The 22365-nt window shown below is 40.6% G+C and overlaps 1 protein-coding gene across 1 annotated transcript in view; it reads right to left on the bottom strand.

The window, feature by feature from the left end:
• Positions 1 to 2514: 2514 nt before the first annotated feature.
• LOC124545077 (probable peptidyl-tRNA hydrolase 2) overlaps positions 2515 to 22365 on the bottom strand; it is a 70881-nt gene continuing 51030 nt past the window's right edge. The window contains exons 3-4 of the mRNA XM_047123888.1: positions 17759 to 17844; positions 2515 to 3903 (exon numbers count right to left, since the gene is read on the bottom strand). Coding sequence (XP_046979844.1) covers positions 3699 to 3903; positions 17759 to 17844 — 291 coding nt within the window. The 3' untranslated portion in view covers positions 2515 to 3698. The remainder of the gene's footprint in view (positions 3904 to 17758; positions 17845 to 22365) is intronic.

Raw genomic sequence — 22365 nt, 5'->3', positions numbered from 1 at the left:
TACACATTTTGGAGAAAAAGGATTTTTAACAGTCAGACAGACAGACAACAAAGTGATCCTAGAAGGGTTCCATTTTTACCAATTGAGGTACCATAAAAATTACATATACATGGTCTAATTCCATAATGTGAAGACAGGAATTCAGGAAGCTGATACTGAAGAGCAGATAAGGCTTGTGCTCTGAAGAAGAAGAAGAAGAAGAAGAAGAAGAAGAAGAAGAAGCCTGTTCGTAAAATACAGCAAAGTCAGAAATTCTGTCCATCTTGCAAGACTGCACTAAATAAATATCTGGAAGAAGTTATATCAGCCTCATCACCACAGTCAGATGAGGACCTCACACCAAGCGAAGAGTTACACACAAGCTTGTCATCAATTGGTATTTCACCCATGAAACAAACAGTAAGCACCAGAGAAAAGGATCAGTATGTGAAGCAAAAAATTCAAATGGCACATCATGTTATTGAAAATCAAACTGTAAATGCTCTAAGTGTAAATCGGCAAACTGGAAAAGTCAGTAAAAGTAAACAATGTGGAAAACTTTTGCAGCAGGAATCTAAAGAATGCATGCTACATAGCTGTGAAAAATGTACTGGGCCACAAGCTGTAGCATCTGCAGTCGCCAGCTATTTGATAGAGCATGATGCACAGGAAATTATTGTGCATAAGCAATGGATCCATACTGATTCGGACATTCGCGACATGAAGCAAATGACAGTAGATGAATTTACTGAAGAAGTAGCAACAAAATTTTTGAGCCTATCATCATCAAACATCAATGTGACATCTTAAAGGAACACAAGCTTATTATCCTACTGGATTTTGCTGAAAATTACTCATTCACTATTCATGACTCAGTACAAGGTTAGCACTGAGAAAATTAGTCAAGCAACAATCCATCCATTTGTTGTTTATTTTCTCTGAAATCAGAAGATGGAGTCAATGAATTTTTGCATTGTCAGTGACTGTCTGCGACATGACAAGTACTGTGCATGTTTTCACTAAGAAGTTGATTACGTATGTAAAAACACAGTTTGCTCAGGTATCCCACACCCTTTGTTTCAGTGATGTCTGCAGTACACAATACAAAAATTTTCTCATTTTGTGCTGTCACAAAAGAAACTTCTGAATGATGGCAGAATGGATTTATTTATTTATTTAATTTTTTTTGGGTTAAAAGTCATGCAAAGTCACTTTGCGATGGAAGTGGAGGTAAAGCAAAGTGATTAGCAATGAGAACATGCTTGCAACAGCAAAGTAATAGGCAGATTCAGCTGGCTAGGTATGTGTTTTGCTGCTGCACTGAGAGCATTAATGGCATTAAATATGTTTTCACTCGCAAAGAAGAAATTGAATAAGCCTCGAAAAAAATTAAAAAATATAAAAAAATTAAACCCACTTTTGTTATAGTTTTTGAATTCATCTGTCTCAACCTCCCTTCCTACTCACAAGCACTTTTCATTACCTTCCCCAATGAGTACTAAATAACTGTAGAACATAATAATAATATGTCAGATTTAGTTTGACTACCTGCAGAATATGAGCATATTGTCAAAGCACCTTCACACAATGTCATTGTTTTTAGAGCCTTACATACTCTTGTGCTGCAAAACCAAATCTACTTTTCTTGGTGGTTCATATGGTGGGTCTTTAGAATTAAAACGTTTAAAAGCGCTTGGGGAGGGGGAGGGAGTTTTTACAAAAACTGTCAACTTCGAATTGAATGGAATTATATATTCAAAGAACTTGTATCGGTAATTTATGACATGCCAAGTTTATCCCACAATTACTTCCACAGATATAAAAATCTAAACTTGACATTTTTCTCAAGCATCTATTTTTTCACCCAACTTTGCCTCAAATTATCCCTATTGAAACTGCTTATGAAATCTTATTATTTCAATTAAGAGAATGCAAAACGTTGTGCAAGATGGCGGAGTTGTTTTTGAGGAAAATGTAGCCGGAGATGATACGCCTCAAAGTCTCCGAATACTCAGCGGGCACACTCACTTCCGACGGCTGCGCTATGGGATTAAACAAATGACAATATCTTCAAGTACCAGAATAGATGATTTTGACACTTTACCAATGTTTACTGGGAACATGAGTGAATGTTCGCATACACTTTTATCAAAATCCATGAGAGTTATGTGGGAATCTGTGGACCACTTGACAGGGAATGACATAATACTCACACAAGTATACAGACGAAACAATAGTTGTATGCATAACTTTTGCCTTTCCAGTCCGCATCATTTTAAGTAGCAGATAAGAAATGAGTAAAACTATAGGCACAGATTTATTCTCTGTGTGGATTTATACTGGATATGAACAATAAGCTACATATTTATTTTGTGTTATTCTAATTTTTATTGAATGTCATTCTCAATCTACAACAGAAATTTCCAGTGACACGAAGTAGTAAAAATCACCCAATTTTCTGTATGTTTGTGAGTCCACTAGTAAGACTTACATTCTTGCATGACAGGAGAGACACAGTATAAAAACTCAAAATTCTGCTAAAGAAGTAGGTGTTTATTGTTAATTAATGTAATTAACTCCTACACATCTGTGCAAAGAGTTTACTGAGGTACAAAGTCAGCATGCTAATGCTTTATAAGACTTGCCTAAACAACATAAAACAACAGTAAAACCTTGTAAAAATAAAACTGTTCAAATGCCATGATCGAAACTGTAGTATCCATTAACTTCACTAAATGAGGGAAAACCTTTTATACATAAATATGACCATCTCACATCACTGATACAGGTTTCATAAAATATGGCTAATGTCTTCTTGCTACAACAGAGTACTACATGATATGCTTGTGCTGCCTTTTATACCACTCTGTTACTATATCACTGGCATTAAATACTTAACATTCAACACTATCTGATAGCACCTTGGCAGCATCTTTTTCATATACAATTCAGTATAGACAAATACAAATAACAGTGAGGATCTGTTTTTGCTTATTCTTGAATTCATAGTGTAACAAACACAAACCACTCAACATCAGTCATGGAAAACTACCTCTATAAGCACAAATAAGATAACAAAGCAACAGAAGTCCTCGCATTTAACTTTTAGCTTTTGTTTTTCCTCCCTGTGCTTCATTTCTTTGTCTTGTAATCACAGAGCTTAACACATAACATAGTCTTTGTAGAACCAACATTATGGATTAAATATTAAGTTACAAGTTTATATACAAGTATTAAACAGCTACTTCAACCAAATTCTCTCAGGTCTGTATGGACAATGACATTTGGCAGTTCAATATCAAAATATAATATTGCACAAGTAATAGGTTACGCCTACACTTCATTTGGTCATGCTGAAATGCTTATCAACTGAAGCAACCTGACAACAGTTCAAGAGAAACAATGTACATTTTAAACACTTGAGTGTACATAAAATCTTGTCACTGAAACAATTTGAAACAAATACGCAAAATCAAGAACTGTTTTGCAATAAACCTACAGTATGTTGTAACTACTCACTGCAATAAGCAATTTCGTTGTGCATTTCTTGGCATGTATTACACTATCTGTAAAACAAGCAGAGAGAAAAAAAGATCTCATTTAAAAAAAAAAAAAAATTGTTAGTACATAATTTATGTATACAATTTCTATGGACACAAGCACTGCAATAACAAAGCTGTTTTAAAGTGTTTCTCGCCAATATGGTAGCATTTTTTCCCCTATTGCAACAGGGCTAGTTCTCCGGTAACATTATTAACTAGAGTTTCTTTGCCAAAAATTGCTAATACAGTTGTTGAACCAGACTGTACTTCAGTAAGACCAGCATCTGTAATACAGTGTGCTGGAAGTTTGTTCACCTCAGCCTCTTTTTCTAGCAACTTCAGGTGCTGGTAGTTAAGACCCTTAAGGACGACCATTTTTCCACTGGAAAAAAATAGAAAGATAAAACAGAGACTGTGATATAACGCTGTAAGCGTGAAACAAAAAGACTATTTATAGAACTATGCTTAAAAGAAAATCTGCAGACAACTAGTATTAAGTGTGAAGAGCTTCTCATCACATTGGAGTAAGCTTCACCTGCAAAGTACTTAAACACAATTTTAAAAACACACCAATATTAAGTGCATGAAGCATCAGGTGTCTTAGCAGACGTAGACTTGGCCTGCCAGGGACACAGTGACCATTGTAAATAACATACAGGTAAAACAAGCTTAAGTCACACAAAATTTGATTTTACAACCAGTTTCGTCTGTCACACACTAGCATCATCAGATAATCATTACCTTAGTAGGCGAGTGAAAGTACCATTCACTACTACAGTCAAAGCCAAAGTAGTTTAACACTACACATCTACATCTACATGACTACTCTGCAATTCACATTTAACTGCTTGGCAGAGGGTTCATCGAACCACAATCATACTATCTCTCGACCATTCCACTCCCGAACAGCGCGCGGGAAAAACGAACACCTAAACCTTTCTGTTCAAGCTCTGATTTCTCTTATTTTATTTTGATTATCATTCCTACCTATGTAGGTTGGGCTCAACAAAATATTTTCGCATTCAGAAGAGAAAGTTGATGACTGAAACTTCGTAAACAGATCTTGCCGCGACGAAAAACGTCTCTGCTTTAATGACTTCCATCCCAACTCACGTATAATATCTGCCACACTCTCTCCCCTATTACGTGATAACACAAAACGAGCTGCCCTCCTCTGCACCCCCTCGATGTCCTCCGTCAATCCCGCCTGGTAAGGATCCCACACCGCGCAGCAGTATTCTAACAGAGGACGAACGAGTGTAGTGTAAGCTGTCTCTTTAGTGGACTTGTTGCATCTTCTAAGTGTCCTGCCAACGAAACGCAACCTTTGGCTCGCCTTCCTGATAATATTATCTATGTGGTCTTTCCAACTGAAGTTGTCCGTAATTTTAACACCCAGGTACTTAGTTGAATTGACAGCCTTGATAATTGTACTATTTATCGTTAATCGAATTCCAACGGATTTCTTTTGGAACTCATGTGGATCACCTCACACTTTTCGTTATTTAGCGTCAACTGCCACCTGCCACACCATACAGCAATCTTTTCTAAATCGCTTTGCAACTGATACTGGTCTTCGGATGACCTTACTAGACGGTAAATTACAGCATCATATGCGAACAACCCAAGAGAACTGCTCAGATTGTTACCCAGGTCATTTATATAGATCAGGAACAGCAGAGGTCCCAAAACGCTTCCCTGGGGAACACCTGATATCACTTCAGTTTTACTTGATGATTTGCCGTCTATTACTACGAACTGCGACCTTCCTGACAGAAAATCACGAATCCAGTCACACAACTGAGACAATACCCCATAGACCCGCAGCTTGATTAGAAGTCGCTTGTGAGGAACGGTGTCAAAAGCTTTCCGAAAATCTAGAAATACGGAATCAACTTGAGATCCCCCTGTCGATAGCGGCCATTACTTCGTGCGAATAAAGAACTTGCTGCATTGCACAAGAACGATGTTTTCTGAAACCATGCTGATTACGTATCAATACATCGTTCCCTTCGAGGTGATTCATAATGTTTCAATACAGTATATGCTCCAAAACCTACTGCAAACCGACGTCAGTGATATAGGTCTGTAGTTCGATGGATTACTCCTACTACCCTTCTTAAACACTGGTGTGACCTGCGCAATTTTCCAATCTGTAGGTACAGATCTATCGGTGAGCGAGTGGTTGTATATGATTGCTAAATAGGGAGCTATTGTATCTGCGTAATCTGAAAGGAACCTAATCGGTATACAATCTGGACCTGAAGACTTGCCCGTATCAAGCGATTTGAGTTGCTTCGCAACCCCTAAGGTATCTACTTCTAAGAAACTCATACCAGCAGCTGTTCGTGTTTCAAATTCTGTAATATTCCATTCGTCTTCCCTGGTGAAGGAATTTCGGAAAACTGCATTCAATAACTCCGCTTTAGCGGCACAGTCGTCGGCACTGCGCAGCAAAGGTATTGATTGCGTCTTGCCGCTTGTGTACTTTACATACGACCAGAATTTCTTCGGATTTTCTACCAAATTTCGAGACAATGTTTCGTTGTGGAACCTATTAAAGGCATCTCGCATTGAAGTTCGTGCCAAATTTTGCGCATCTGTAAATTTTAGCCAATCTTTGGGATTTTGTGTTCTTCTGAACTTCGCATGCTTTTTCTGTTGCCTCTGCAACAGTGTTCGGACCTGTTTTGTGTACCATGGGGGATCAGTTCCATCTCTTACCAATTTATGAGGTATGAATCTTTCAATTGCTGTTGCTACTATATCTTTGAATTTGAGCCACATCTCGTCTACATTTGCATAGTCAGTTCGGAAGGAATGGAGATTGTCTCTTAGGAAGGCTTCTAGTGACACTTTATCCGCTTTTTTAAATAAAATTATTTTGCGTTTGTTTCTAGTGGATTTGGAAGAAACGGTATTGAGCCTAGCTACGACCTTGTGATCACTAATCCCTGTATCAGTTTTGATGCTTTCTATCAGCTCTGGATTGTTTGTGGCTAAGAGGTCAAGTGTGTTTTCCCAACCATTTACAATTCGCGTGGGTTCGTGGACTAACTGCTCGAAATAATTTTCGGAGAAAGCATTTAGGACAATCTCGGAAGATGTTTTCTGCCTACCACCGGTTTTGAACAAGTATTTTTGCCAACATATCGAGGGAAGGTTGAAGACCCCACTAACTATAACCTGGGACTGCAACTGCTGTGTTCGGATGCAGGCTGTGTTGGCATCCCTTCGCTCCCAGCTTCAGGCAGTGTTGGCTTCGGTCACACAGCTTGAGGCTGTTGCCAATGGGCATCACTGTGGGGGTCCGGATGGGGGTTTGTCGGGGACGGCCAGCTCGTCCCACGCATCCCCTGATCGGACTAGGACTGTGGTTGCCCGGGATACTGCCCGCATTGAGGCTGATCCCTCACCTGTGGTAGAGTGGGAGGTCGTTTCAAGGTGTGGCAGGGGGCGAAAGACATTCCGGAGGGCTGAACGGAAAGCCTCTCCAGTTTGTCTGACGAACCGGTTTCAGGCTCTGTCTCAGGCTGATACTGATCTTCGGCCTGACATGGCTGCTTGTCCTGTTCCAGAGGTTGCCCCTCAGTCTGCAAGATCCGGGCAGTCGCAGAGGGTGGGCTTACTGGTAGTTGGGAGCTCCAACGTCAGGCGCGTAATGGGGCCCCTTAGGGAAATGGCAGCAAGAGAGGGGAAGAAAACCAATGTGCACTCCGTGTGCATACCGGGGGGAGTCATTCCAGATGTGGAAAGGGTCCTTCCGGATGCCATGGAGGGTACAGGGTGCACCCATCTGCAGGTGGTCGCTCATGTCGGCACCAATGATGTGTGTCGCTATGGATCGGAGGAAATCCTCTCTGGCTTCCGGCGGCTATCTGATTTGGTGAAGACTGCCAGTCTCGCTAGCGGGATGAAAGCAGAGCTCACCATCTGCAGCATCGTCGACAGGACTGACTGCGGACCTTTGGTACAGAGCCGAGTGGAGGGTCTGAATCAGAGGCTGAGACGGTTCTGCGACCGTGTGGGCTGCAGATTCCTCGACTTGCGCCATAGGGTGGTGGGGTTTCGGGTTCCGCTGGATAGGTCAGGAGTCCACTACACGCAACAAGCGGCTACACGGGTAGCAGGGGTTGTGTGGCGTGGGCTGGGCGGTTTTTTAGGTTAGATGGCCTTGGGAAAGTACAGAAAGGGCAACAGCCTCAACGGGTGTGGGGCAAAGTCAGGACATGCGGGGACCAAGCAGCAATCGGTATTGTAATTGTCAACTGTCGAAGCTGCGTTGGTAAAGTACCGGAGCTTCAAGCGCTGATAGAAAGCACCGAAGCTGAAATCGTTATAGGTACAGAAAGCTGGCTTAAGCCAGAGATAAATTCTGCCGAAATTTTTACAAAGGTACAGACGGTGTTTAGAAAGGATAGATTGCATGCAACCGGTGGTGGAGTGTTCGTCGCTGTTAGTAGTAGTTTATCCTGTAGTGAAGTAGAAGTGGATAGTTCCTGTGAATTATTATGGGTGGAGGTTACACTAAACAACCGAACTAGGTTAATAATTGGCTCCTTTTACCGACCTCCCGACTCAGCAGCATTAGTGGCAGAACAACTGAGAGAAAATTTGGAATACATTTCACATAAATTTTCTCAGCACGTTATAGTCTTAGGTGGAGATTTCAATTTACCAGATATAGACTGGGACACTCAGATGTTTAGGACGGGTGGTAGGGACAGAGCATCGAGTGACATTATACTGAGTGCACTATCCGAAAATTACCTCGAGCAATTAAACAGAGAACCGACTCGTGGAGATAACATCTTGGACCTACTGATAACAAACAGACCCGAACTTTTCGACTCTGTATGTACAGAACAGGGAATCAGTGATCGTAAGGCCGTTGCAGCATCCCTGAATATGGAAGTTAATAGGAATATAAAAAAAGGGAGGAAGGTTTATCTGTTTAGCAAGAGTAATAGAAGGCAGATTTCAGACTACCTAACAGATCAAAACGAAAATTTCTGTTCCGACACTGACAATGTTGAGTGTTTATGGAAAAAGTTCAAGGCAATCGTAAAATGCGTTTTAGACAGGTACGTGCCGAGTAAAACTGTGAGGGACGGGAAAAACCCACCGTGGTACTACAACAAAGTTAGGAAACTACTGCGAAAGCAAAGAGAGCTCCACTCCAAGTTTAAACGCAGCCAAAACCTCTCAGACAAACAGAAGCTAAACGATGTCAAAGTTAGCGTAAGGAGGGCTATGCGTGAAGCGTTCATTGAATTCGAAAGTAAAATTCTATGTACCGACTTGACAGAAAATCCTAGGTAGTTCTGGTCTTACGTTAAATCAGTAAGTGGCTCGAAACAGCATATCCAGACACTACGGGATGATGATGGCATTGAAACAGAGGATGACACGCGTAAAGCTGAAATACTAAACACCTTTTTCCAAAGCTGTTTCACAGAGGAAGACCGCACTGCAGTTCCTTCTCTAAATCCTCGCACAAACGAAAAAATGGCTGACATCGAAATAAGTGTCCAAGGAATAGAAAAGCAACTGGAATCACTCAATAGAGGAAAGTCCACTGGACCTGACGGGATACCAATTCGATTCTACACAGAGTACGCGAAAGAACTTGCCCCCCTTCTAACAGCCGTGTACCGCAAGTCTCTAGAGGAACGGAGGGTTCCAAATGATTGGAAAAGAGCACAGATAGTCCCAATCTTCAAGAAGGGTCGTCGAGCAGATGCGCGAAACTATAGACCTATATCTCTTACGTCGATCTCTTGTAGAATTTTAGAACATGTTTTTTGCTCGCGTATCATGTCATTTCTGGAAACCCAGAATCTACTATGTAGGAATCAACATGGATTCCGGAAACAGCGATCGTGTGAGACCCAACTCGCCTTATTTGTTCATGAGACCCAGAAAATATTAGATACAGGCTCCCAGGTAGATGCTATTTTTCTTGACTTCCGGAAGGCGTTCGATACAGTTCCGCACTGTCGCCTGATAAACAAAGTAAGAGCCTACGGAATATCAGACCAGCTGTGTGGCTGGATTGAAGAGTTTTTAGCAAACAGAACACAGCATGTTGTTATCAATGAAGAGACGTCTACAGACGTTAAAGTAACCTCTGGCGTGCCACAGGGGAGTGTTATGGGACCATTGCTTTTCACAATATATATAAATGACTTAGTAGATAGTGTCGGAAATATAAATGACTTAGTAGATAGTGTCGGAAGTTCCATGCGGCTTTTCGCGGATGATGCTGTAGTATACAGAGAAGTTGCTGCATTAGAAAATTGTAGCGAAATACAGGAAGATCTGCAGCGGATAGGCACTTGGTGCAGGGAGTGGCAACTGACCCTTAACATAGACAAATGTAATGTATTGCGAATACATAGAAAGAAGGATCCTTTATTGTATGATTATATGATAGCGGAACAAACACTGGTAGCAGTTACTTCTGTAAAATATCTGGGAGTATGCGTACGGAACGATTTGAAGTGGAATGATCATATAAAATTAATTGTTGGTAAGGCGGGTACCAGGTTGAGATTCATTGGGAGAGTGCTTAGAAAATGTAGTCCATCAACAAAGGAGGTGGCTTACAAAACACTCGTTCGACCTATACTTGAGTATTGCTCATCAGTGTGGGATCCGTACCAGGTCGGGTTGACGGAGGAGATAGAAAAGATCCAAAGAAGAGCGGCGCGTTTCGTCACAGGGTTATTTGGTAACCGTGATAGCGTTACGGAGATGTTTAATAAACTCAAGTGGCAGACTCTGCAAGAGAGGCGCTCTGCATCGTGGTGTAGCTTGCTGTCCAGGTTTCGAGAGGGTGCGTTTCTGGATGAGGTATCGAATATATTGCTTCCCCCTACTTATACCTCCCGAGGAGATCACGAATGTAAAATTAGAGAGATTAGAGCGCGCACGGAGGCTTTCAGACAGTCGTTCTTCCCGCGAACCATACGCGACTGGAACAGGAAAGGGAGGTAATGACAGTGGCACGTAAAGTGCCCTCCGCCACACACCGTTGGGTGGCTTGCGGAGTATCAATGTAGATGTAGATGTAGTAGATGTATGAGTGGGGTATTTATTTGTTACGAGACTCAAATTTTCTCTGAACTGTTCAGCAACTGTATCATCGGAGTCTGGGGGTCGGTAGAAGGAGCCAATTATTAACTTAGTTCGGCTGTTAAGTATAACCTCCACCCATACCAATTCGCACGGAGTATCTACTTCGACTTCACTACAAGATAAACCACTACTGACAGACACAAACACTTCACCACCAATTCTGCCTAATCTATCTTTCCTGAACACCGTCCGAGACTTCGTAAAAATTTCTGCAGAACTTATTTCAGGCCTTAGCCAGCTTTCTGTACCTATAACGATTTCAGCTTCTGTGCTTTCTATTAGCGCTTGAAGCTCAGGGACTTTCCCAGCACAACTACAACAATTTACAACTACAATTCCGACTGTTCCTTGATCCAAGCACGTCCTGTATTTGCCATGCACCCTTTGAGATTGCAGCCCACCCCGTACTTTCCCGAGGCCTTCTAACCTAAAAAACCGCCCAGTCCACGCCACACAGCCTTCGGTACCCGTGTAGCCGCCAGCTGAGTATAGTGAACTCCTGACCTATTCAGCGGAACCCAAAGCCCCACCACCCTATGGCGCAAGTCAAGGAATCTGCAGCCAACATGGTCGCAAAACCGTCTGAGCCTCTGATTCAGACCCTCCACCCGGCTCTGCACCAAAGGTCCGCAGTCGGTTCTGTCAATGATGCTGCAGATGGTGAGCTCTGCCTTCATCTCGTAAGCAAGACCCGCAGCCTTCACCAAATCAGATAGCCGCTGGAATCCAGAGAGAATTTTCTCAGATCCAAAGCGACACACTACCGACATGTGCCACCACCTGCAGCTGGCTGCACCCTGTGCTCTTCATGGCACCCGGAAGGACCCTTTCCATATCAGGAATGACTCCATTCAGAATGCACACGGAGTGCACACTGGATTTCTTCCCCTCCTTAGCCGCCATATCCCTAAGGGGCCCCATTACGTGCCTAACATTGGAGCTCCCAACTACCAATAAGCCCACCCTCTGTGATTGCCTAGACCTTGAAGGCTTAGAATCATCCTCTGAAACAGGGCAGGCAGCTGCATCTGGCTCAGCCAGAGACAGTGCCCGAAACCTGTTTGTCAGACGCACCGGGGAGGCTTTCTGGTCAGCCTCTGGAGACGTCTTTTGCTGCCTGCCATGCCTTGGAACGACCTCCCAATCAATCACAGGCGAGGGCTCAGCCCCACTGCAGGCAGCAACCGGGGCAACCACAGCGGCAGACCGATCTGGGGACAGACGGGATGAGGTTGAAATCCCCGTGATACCTAAGTCCGGCTCCCCACAGTGGTGCCCATTGGCAACAGCCTCAAGCTGCGCGACCGTAGTCAGCGCCGCTTGCAGCTGTGAGCGAAGGGATGCCAACTCAGCCCTCATCCAAACACAGCAATCACAGTCCCTGTCCATTCTAATCGACGTTGAACAACAGTTACTGAAACACGAGTCTGTGCCTAGATAACACAAGGGAAACGCGCAAAGAATGTATTAACTAACCTGTACAAATGCCTAACGACTGTGCTACAATCTGCATGAATTTACGATTACAGTAGCTAAAACTCGACATTACACCTCCTATACGAAACTCGCACGCAATTTAAGTAAGAATCTACGAAGTAAACACTACAGCGCGATGCTACAACTCTCAAATACTATAATACGCCTGAAATTTATGACTTAAACAATGCAAGTACCCAAAAACACGCAAAGAAATTAAGAATTAAACTATGTAACAAATAAGTAAGCTAGGGGTATACAACTTGCTGCTGCAGCTGCTTATCCAACGGCGGCAGGAAGCACACAACTTGGATGTAAGAGAGTGTGTGTTATGCCAAGCAAACTGCTATATATTTTTGGAATGAGGAAGAGAGAAGAAACCAAAAGGGTTAATAAAAACAAAGTAATCTGGAAAGTTCTCAATTTTCAGCCTTTATCTTCTACAATAAATAATAACATCTGACAATGTTACAATACAATTATGATTCCACACTACTTTGTGTTTGATTGTGAAAATGGGCAGTACTTTTAAGCCCCTAACATGCTGTCCCCAGGGCAATGATCATCTGGTAACACTTGCACCTGAGGGTGCAACCAGTCATAGAACTAAACTGTGTGTAAGTTGTGTTATTTGTATAGCAGTCATTAACTAATATGCAGGTACCTCACCTTCCTGACCTTGAATAAAGGAAACATTTAAGCTTCAACCACTTTAACTCAAGTTAAACTATTTTAAGAAAAAAATCCATGTCACGACTTGTACTGAAAAACTGAATGTGTCTTCAATCTCATTTCCTATAACTTTTTTCCCATTTAATAAACATAAGGGTTAAATACACTCTGTTTGAGAACTCTCTAGTAGTATTACAGAAATAAATGTTTCTAGGGAAACTGGAAAAAGTATATTACTACTACTACTACTACTACTACTGATAATAATAATAATAGCTATCTGCATGCGTTTGATACCTGGTAAAATGCTGTAAGAGGTAAACAGAAATAAAATATCTAACATAATAATCAACTATGTAGGAAAAGATACATTGCTATTCACATGAAGAAGGCACATTTAAGTTGTGAACAGACACACTTCAAAGCCACAACCTTCATCAGCAAAAGAGAAACACACACCATTCATATACACAGGCAAGCACACCTCATGCACATATGACTGTCAACTCTGGCAACTCGGGCCAGAATGCAACTGTCACGTGGGATGGAAGCGGCAATCTGGAGGGGGTGGGAAAGGGATAGTAGTGTACAGGTGGAGGGAGAGAGAGGAACGCTGTCTGATTGAGTGCGCAGGAACTAGAATGACAACAGGTGCAGCGTCAGAAGGTTGTGGGCAAGGTGGTGGAGAAAAATGGAGCAAAAAAGGAGAGTAGCGGGGAAAGACGGGTGGGTGTATTGGCAGAGGGCAACCAACAAAGAGATTGGGAGACAAGAATGGCAAGATGATAGGACAGATAGGGTGGAAACTGTTGGGTGAAGGGTGTGTGGATGGTATGTTACCAAAGGTCGAGCTGGATAATTACAGGAGTGGAGAAAGTATTGTAAAGATAACTCCCACCTGTGCAGTTTAGAAAGCCAGAAGTGGACGGGTGGATCCACATGGCATGAGTAGTGATGCAGCCACTGAAATCAAGCGTGTTATGTTCAGCTGTGTGATGTGCCACAGGGTGGTCTACTTTGCTCTTGGCCATAGTTTCGCAGTGGCCGTTAATTCTGGTGGACAGCTGGTTGATAGTCATACAGTCATACCAATATAAACAACTGTGCAATGATTGCAGCAGAGCTGGTAAATGTTATGGCTGCTTTTACAGGTGGCCTGATTCCTGAAGGGGTAGGATAAACCTGTGACAGGACTACAATAGGAAGTGTTGGGTGGGTGGATTGGACAAGTCTTGCACCTGGATCTTCCACAGGGACATGAGCCTTGTGGCAAGGGTCCTGGTCTGGTTCAGGTTCATTGATGATTTTCATCATCTGGACTCAGGAACAAGACACCCTATCTTAATTCCTTCACAACCTCAACACCATCTCTCCCATCCGCTTCACCTGGTCCTCCTCAACTCAGCTTGTCACCTTCCTAGATGTTGACCACCTTCTATCTGATGGCTCCGTCTACACCTTTGTCCACATTAAACCCACCAACCATCAACAGTTCCTGCATTATGACAGTTTCATTCTACCCCATTAGGAGTCAGGCCACCTGCGAAAGCAGCCATAACATTTACCAGCTCTGCTGCAATCACTGCACAGCTGTTTATATCGGAATGACTACCAACCAGCTGTCCAACAGAATTAACGGCCACTCCCAAACTATGGAAAAGAGCAAAGTAGACCACCCTGTGGCACATCACACAGCTGAACATAACATACTTGATTTCAGTAGCTGCCTAACTACTCAAGCCATGTGGATCCTCCCTTCCACCTCCGGCTTTTCTGAACTATGCAGATGGGAGCTATCTTTACTATGCATTTTCCACTCCTGTAATTATCCAGAATGGTAACATGCTGTCCGCACACCCTTCACCCAACAATTTCCACCCTCTGTCCTATCATCTCCTCTCCATTGCCACATTGTCATCTCTCTCTCTCTTTATCTGCCACTCTCTGCCAATGCAGCTGTCCATCTTTCCCCCCCCCCCCCCCCCCCCCCCGCCCCATAACCTCTGGACGCTGCACCTGTTGCCATTCTAGTCCCTGCACACACTGCCAAAAAGTGTCCCTCTCTTGCCTTCCCCCCTCCACCCATCCATACACTACTATCCCATTCTCTTCTCCGCCCCCTCCAGATTGCTGCTTACATCCCATGTGATAAATGCATTCTGACCCGAGCTGCCAGAATGGCTGTCAAAGGCGTGTGAGATGTGAGTGCTTGCATGTATGAATTATGTGTTTCTATTTTTGCTGTTGAAGGCTGTGGATGACAGCTTTGTGCAAGTATCTTTTAATGGTGCCCATCTGCAACTTACTGCGTCTTCTTTATGGTAAGTAGCAATATATCTTTTTCTACATTGTTGGTATTCGAATGTGGAGTTTCCATTGCTTGATATAATAATCACTGATTTAAGGAAAAAATATGAGTGTGATTATGTAAAAAGAGGAGAGGAAGGATCCAATAATGAAGAAAATAACATACCAACTAATCCAATCACAGGAGCGCGAAAGGCAGATGCAGAATCCACGGATATTACATGAAATATTATACCTTATTGACAAAAGAATGCAATGGAAAGCTTACAGAACAGATTTTAATGCCATACTAAGTGTTAATGACGTGTTACTGTTTAAAAAAATGAGAAAAGGTTCTTCTGAAACTACTGTAATTGGTAGTGGTCTCTGAAAAACCTTTTCACAAAAGAGAAATGAAATCTACCTTTAAACTGGCCCAATACTATCGGGATTTGAAGGATTTTAGTTACGACAAATCAGCAACGGTACATAAAATATCTCTATAATTATCAAAATCTACGAAACAGAAGATCTATCACCAGCTTTCTAGCACCATGTTGCCATAATACCACTAATGAAGACAGGAGCAGATAAATGAGACACTAAGTGAATGATCAGTAGGACATAAAAAATGCACAGACTCTGCTAGAATAATATGCAGAGGAACAAAACATCTGAGGAGATACTAGAGAAACATTAGCCTTCAAACACAAAGGTACCAGTGTAGAAATTTTGACCCTATGCTTAGTGATGGAGGCAAGAATAAAGAACTGGAATACCCTCACGCCATCCTTTGGGGAAGTCTTCTACGATGTGCATTATGAGGTTCAGAATTCTGAGAACAATTCAGATAAAGAAGTGAAACAAATGGGTGACAATATCTACCAATCTATTAAATACAAGGAAAAAAATCATGACAGACTTATCAATATTTAAAATGATTTAAAGTAGGATGGCAGCTTATTAACAAAAACCATGTAATGAAACTGATGGGAACCATACATAAACTCATTAATACTATGTTATCTTTTCAGTGATACTTGCAGATTAATGATGAGGTGAGTTTCAAGGCAGACCATTTTCTGGTCAGCCAAAATGCAGATTTATACAGCCAAGGTCACTGCCAAGTCATCTATCACTGGGAAAAATGTGTTGTACTGTAGGGTGAAAATGTTGAGAAGATCTAACAGCATCACCAAGCTTCATGGCGGCAGCTTGATTTTGTTTCAAGCGATAATTAAAACTATACACCAAGTTCTCATACCATAAAGTCTTAGTGAAACTGTACTCTTATTAGCAGTGTTTACTGACATGGCCACATGCACAAGTAGCAGAAGTACTGTAATGAGCTGAGACTACCATTTGATGCAGACTTGCAGCTGAGCAGAGTTGGATGACAAGAAAAGTGTGTAAAGATGAAAAGAGGATGATAAACAACTTCTACTGACTATGGAAAGCATAGGGGGCAACAACACAAACAGCAATAGCTACTCAAAATTCTGGATAGTGTGGGAATATTAACAATAACACAAATTCATACACAACAGACAATTAGTTAGTGAAAAACAGCTACAAGTAGTAGTATGACAAAGAGAAAAAGAAGCACCACACATGTGGGTAAGGTGACAACATTGACATTTTGTGTCTTCACTGGTTTCAACATGTTGTTGTTGTGGTCTTCAGTCCAGAGACTGGTTTGATGCAGCTCTACATGCTACTCAATACATCTCATTTTCTGGGGCTAGATATCAGTCTGAACATACTGATTTAGATTTTCCTAAGTCTCTCCCGTGTTGGGATGTTTTTTTAAAAATAGATGGTACGCAGTTCCTCAATTTTAATTTACTTTGCTACTGTGGGACAGTTAAATGTAACTGCAAGAGTCATAATTGGGAGACAGGCACGTGAGTGGGTGCACAGCGATGAATTATAAAAAAAAGAGAACAATTAGGGAAAAAATTTGATTTGTATGACATCAACGACTGAGAGGTATGATGAATAGAATATTATTTGCTTCAATTGTGATAATGATTTTTCCATCTGCAGCCAATTTTGGGATGTTAAATCCCATTTTCAGGTATATAAAAGATTTTTGTATTTGTTCATGCATAACATACAGCCAGGCCTGTCAGTGCAAAGGTTCTATGTCGCTGCAGCTTAGGCACAAACTGTCTACTGTTGGGCAGCCGCATGTTATTGACACCAGCAATGACAAGAGTCCTTGTTGGTGTCCATAGCATGTGCAGCTGCCAGACAGTGGGCAGTTTCCACCTAAGATGCAGTGACTTGGAGCCTTTGCACTGACTGGACTGAATGTATTTTATGCATGACCATATACAAAATTTTTTTTGTTCTTCTGAAGACTGAATTTTAACGTCCCGAAACTGGCATGGAATAAATCACTATCACAACTGAAACGCATGTTATTCTATTAATTTGAAAATTAATAAATAAAAAAATAAAAAAAATAGAAACATCACTTCCACTTCAAAATAAACATTGATAGTTTTTAATAAATTATATATAGCATTTTTTTAACTGGCTGATAACCATTTGTCAATAAAATGAAATAGTACCAAAATGCAACAACTACTTGACTGTCAAGTATTACAAGTGTAATGACATAAACTAATACCACTTATGAACAAGCCAAATGACATTACCCGTTATCTTCCCAATTAATCAAATCTTCAGCATACTGTGGTGAAGCTGTTAATTTCTGGTAAAGGCCCAATGTTGCATGCCCAACCTGCAACAAACATCAACACTGTCAATAATTACATAGTTTACTTCCAAATTTAACAATGGAAACAGTTGTCAGATTATCTGACAATAGAAACAAGCGAACTGAAGACTAGGTATAATATATGAAGAATTTTTTTTATTCTCAGGAGTCTCAATCAGCAGTGAACTGGTAAAGTATATTTCACACACCCGTAACTTGTGCAAATGATTTTGCCTTGGCCTTCAATATTTCTTAAAACCTAGGAACGAGTACTCATTTAAAAATATGGAACCTAGACGGGAAAGTAATAGTACAGCTTTCACAACTCCAGAAGTTATCAGTAAATCTACACCATTTACTTCACTGATTGTACAAATAACACAGGAAGTACCAAATTCAGTGTACAACCCTTTGAAAACAATGTGTCAGCAAACATTTCTGGTCAGGATGTATGTAATAATGTACGCTCATACCATTTGATAATAAATGCAACTACATAGAGCAACTACAGGAGTTACTTTATTAATAACCAGTAGCCAAATAAATGGATGATGGAGACAATCACTGATAGCTAATGGTTGCTGACTGTAGTAAACAGTCATTTGATGGGAATATAAGGAGTGCCTGGAATCATAACACTGGTTTCTCGAGAAAGTATTATAATCTAAGTGGAAGCTTGCTAGTATAAAGCTGCGATCCTACTACTTGCTTCTCACGAATTTATGAATCCTTCGTAATTATTACGCAGTGTACTGAAATTTGAATTAAAATATTAATGTAAATAATTGCTATACGAAGGATAAGGTGAGCTTTACTGCGGATAGAGAGTAGGTACTCGTGTGCTTATCACCATCATGGCTTGTTGGTACACCAAGTCAGGAATAGGTCTATAAATGACTGCCAGCTAACCGTATTGAGCGAAAGTCCTTGATTCATTATATTTCTCAGATTCGAAACTCTCTGGGAGAGGGTTTTGACTGCATGTTCCCAAAATTGTGTATTTCCTGTAGATTTTTTGTTCACTCTTTCCAAATACTCCTGTACTCAAACTTGTTTGTTCATATGAACATAATATTGCGGTCTTTAGAGTTACATTTTTGTGGTATGGAATGCTGTTTGTACTCATCAATTTTTATTTTTACCATAACAATTTTTTCTGAAGGCAAGTGTGTGTGTGTGTGTGTGTGTGTGTGTGTGTGTGTGTGTGTGTGAGGGGGGAAGGGGGGGGGGGATGAAAGAACCCCCTATTCATTTTGGCTGGTTCGACCTTCATTACTGTTTCTAACCCACAAATCAATAATATCTGAGCAAAGTATTCACTGTACAGAGCTTGTTCTGAAGGCCAACGAAAAACTCTGTCCTAATTTAAATGAAAATCAGAGAAACATATGTGGGAAAACAATATGTACTTTACGGCCAAGCTGTCTTCTTCAAAACGTGGGCTCTTCTGGTATTTCCTTAAATCTTACATATATTACAAATTGATGTGCACTGTTAGCTGCAACAGGCAGAAGTCTTGCTTTGTTGGTACTGTACATTTTCATGATTTTGACTGAGAAACTCATGCTGCAGTGTAAGAGTTGACACAGAAACAGCTAAGTAAAAAAATCCATGCACTTCACACGTTTATTTACACATAACAGTCAACTTCCGAAATGTTCCTTTATGTCAAGACCAAGTTTGTAAGATATTTTACTGCTTCTGTTGCTTCTGCATCACCTTTCATTGACTGTATCAATTCCTGTTTGTATTGTGATGTACTGCGAAATTTTGAACATTTGTGCATGCTGCAATAAACTCATGCTGTTATCATTGACTGAAGGCTTAAACTTATTTGTGCTCATCTAAAATTTTTGAGAACAGTAGTCCTATCCTCATTCAAAGACATCATTCTTTAACTTCATTGTATAATTACTTGAGAAACAGATTTTTAAGAATTTTTGAATGCTTATTATTTTTGCAAGTTAACGATGCATGTATTTTGGATAACTTATTTAGATGCAAATCAGCATTTGTGAATCACTGAATCACTGTTACTGCCAAGGAAAAGATCACCCCAAATTTCATTGTATATCAACGAGAATAAATATGTGTTTTAGAGAATTTTCGAAAGTTACCTTTGTCCTGTGCACAATATAATTTCGTAGTAAATTAATGTTTGGAATTTAGTTACTGTAGCAGATATTATAACTAACATATTGTGTTACATCTAATTTTCCCCTATAGAAGAGTATGGAGAATATATTTACATTTACTGTAGATTAACTGCAAAAAGTTTTAAGAAACTAGTAATTTTTACCAAAAGATTTCCTTTTCCTACTGCCTTAACAGCAATCTCGTTATGTGTATTTGCTTGAAATCTTATAGGGAATTAGTAATTTTTACCTCAAAAGATTAAAAGATATTCAGCAGGATAAGTTTAAAGTTATTTGCACACTGCCCTGTAATAGTCTAGTAACGGGGTACTTTTTGCTTGCAAAAAACAAGGTAGAAGATTTTATTTTTTTTCTCATACACACAGTTGGGACAGGGTGTATACGTGGCCGAGGAAAAAAAATTCCCGGATTTCCTGGTTAAAAATACACTTTCTCCCGGATGAAAACACATTTGTTTCCGTGTTGGAACTGTTAAACTTATCAGTCCTTTCAATGGTAGTGGTTTTATACACCGGCGTAGAATTTCCTGGCACTTTAAAAAACGAAACTCAGGGGAAAAATACGTTTTGGAAAGATGTCTGATGTGCAGCAACATGTACAATGCATGTTTTCGTATTACAAAAGTATAAATTCGAATTCCACGAAACACCGTATGTTACTTTCCGAGGCATTGAAATGGACATTGCGATGCGATTTTGTAAGCCAGTAGTAGCTCATGTCAAGCGATCTCGCCAGCTGATGACAGCGGATATTCAGAGCGCAGGACATGTGATGTAGTGAGCCAATAGCAACATCACTGTTAAGAACCACGAACACACAAATAGGAAAAGGTAATGGTTTAAATTAATATACATAGCGTTGCTACTAGAAAAGAAAAGCTTTCACGTATAATATTGGTCTGTAACATTAATAAGCTGCAAGAGAAGCTTTGCTGTCACACATAAAGTTGATCTTTTTTGCGCGAGTTACACCTTAAGATGGATCACACAAATGTGCCAGTAAAATTTTTAACAATGACATAAATGTCTGATCTTTTGGGCTCGAAAATATTCTAAATGGTCATCCTCAAAGATCTGATTTTTGAATGAGAGTCAAACGCTCTGTGATTTTAGAAATTCATCGGACATTTGAGCACAGAGTCCATCTTGTGAAATAGGAAATTTACTTTGAAAGTAACATTCTTCAAACAACTATTTGGAACATTTTCCTGCAACCTGTTAGAAATCGATTCGTTTCAGCAGCTAACAGAGAGCGCCAGATAACAGGCGTCGCCACGCTTGCGCAGCTACGATGATGCAGGAAGTCCGTACATTCGTACGTATAAAACATTAAAAGATCTTACATTATGTCATAAAATAAACAAGACATGGGAATTTTGTGAACCATACTAAAATGCATAATTCGGCTTAAAGCTCACATTCGTATGTCCAGATTCAGATGTAAATTTTCTTGGAGTACCAGTACTGTATTATCTCATGTTTAGTTCTTTATTATGGCATAACACCATACGTGCTAGAAGATGAAAAGGTGAACTTGAAATGCAGCGAACAGTTGAAACTAGCCAATAGTGCTGAATTAAACACTTCGTTTCAAATAAATTGACTGCCTCAGCAGGAAAGATTAATAAAAGTCAAATTTCTTTAACAAACCGACAAAAATAACTTCACTGTTCTGCAAGGCGATTAACGCTTGACTGTCAGAAAGGTGGAAACAAAATATGATCTGAAACTAATAACATATTTTACCCTTCAGTAATTATGTGAATGTATTTTAATTCACTTGATAGCTCCCACCCACAGAAATCCGTTTTGTTTTCATTTGATCTGAGAGCAATAAACGAAGAGGAAACAGCAAAATCACTTAACGTAAACACGGGTCATGTGGAGACTACCACCTCCCCCCTACAACTCAGATTGCTCTGTGCATCAGGTCCATATCTACAATATTTTCGAACCGCGGCAATATTAGATAGTGGCACTCCCCTCCCTCGAGCGTTTGAGGTAGGAAGCCAAAAATTTAAAAAAAATCAACTTTTCAAAAATATCTTCATTTTGTAGCTCACATCTTTCTGAAGAGTCTGATACATAAAACATATATGTTCGAGGGAACGTAATACACATTATTTGGTCTTAAGTGTGCCGAAGCGCAGTGCCACACCTCTTCACACAGCGTTCTTCCATCGCACGTCTCTGTATTTCGCTCTGTGGAATTCAAACGTGCAAAATTTTGTAAAGGGGCCATCAAACTATATTCAGGCAAGTGGAAATTTAAATGTCCTGTGGTGCCTCTCCTGCTCCCAGTCGGCCGGTTTGACATCCTGTCCCTCTTAAAAAAAAATCTCGCAATTAATACTGGATTGTCTAATACTAGAAACTCTGTTAATACAAAT

Source organism: Schistocerca americana, chromosome 1 (assembly GCF_021461395.2).
Source record: "Schistocerca americana isolate TAMUIC-IGC-003095 chromosome 1, iqSchAmer2.1, whole genome shotgun sequence".
Classification (NCBI taxonomy): Eukaryota; Metazoa; Arthropoda; class Insecta; order Orthoptera; family Acrididae; genus Schistocerca; species Schistocerca americana.
This window is presented reverse-complemented; position numbering and strand designations above follow the sequence as displayed.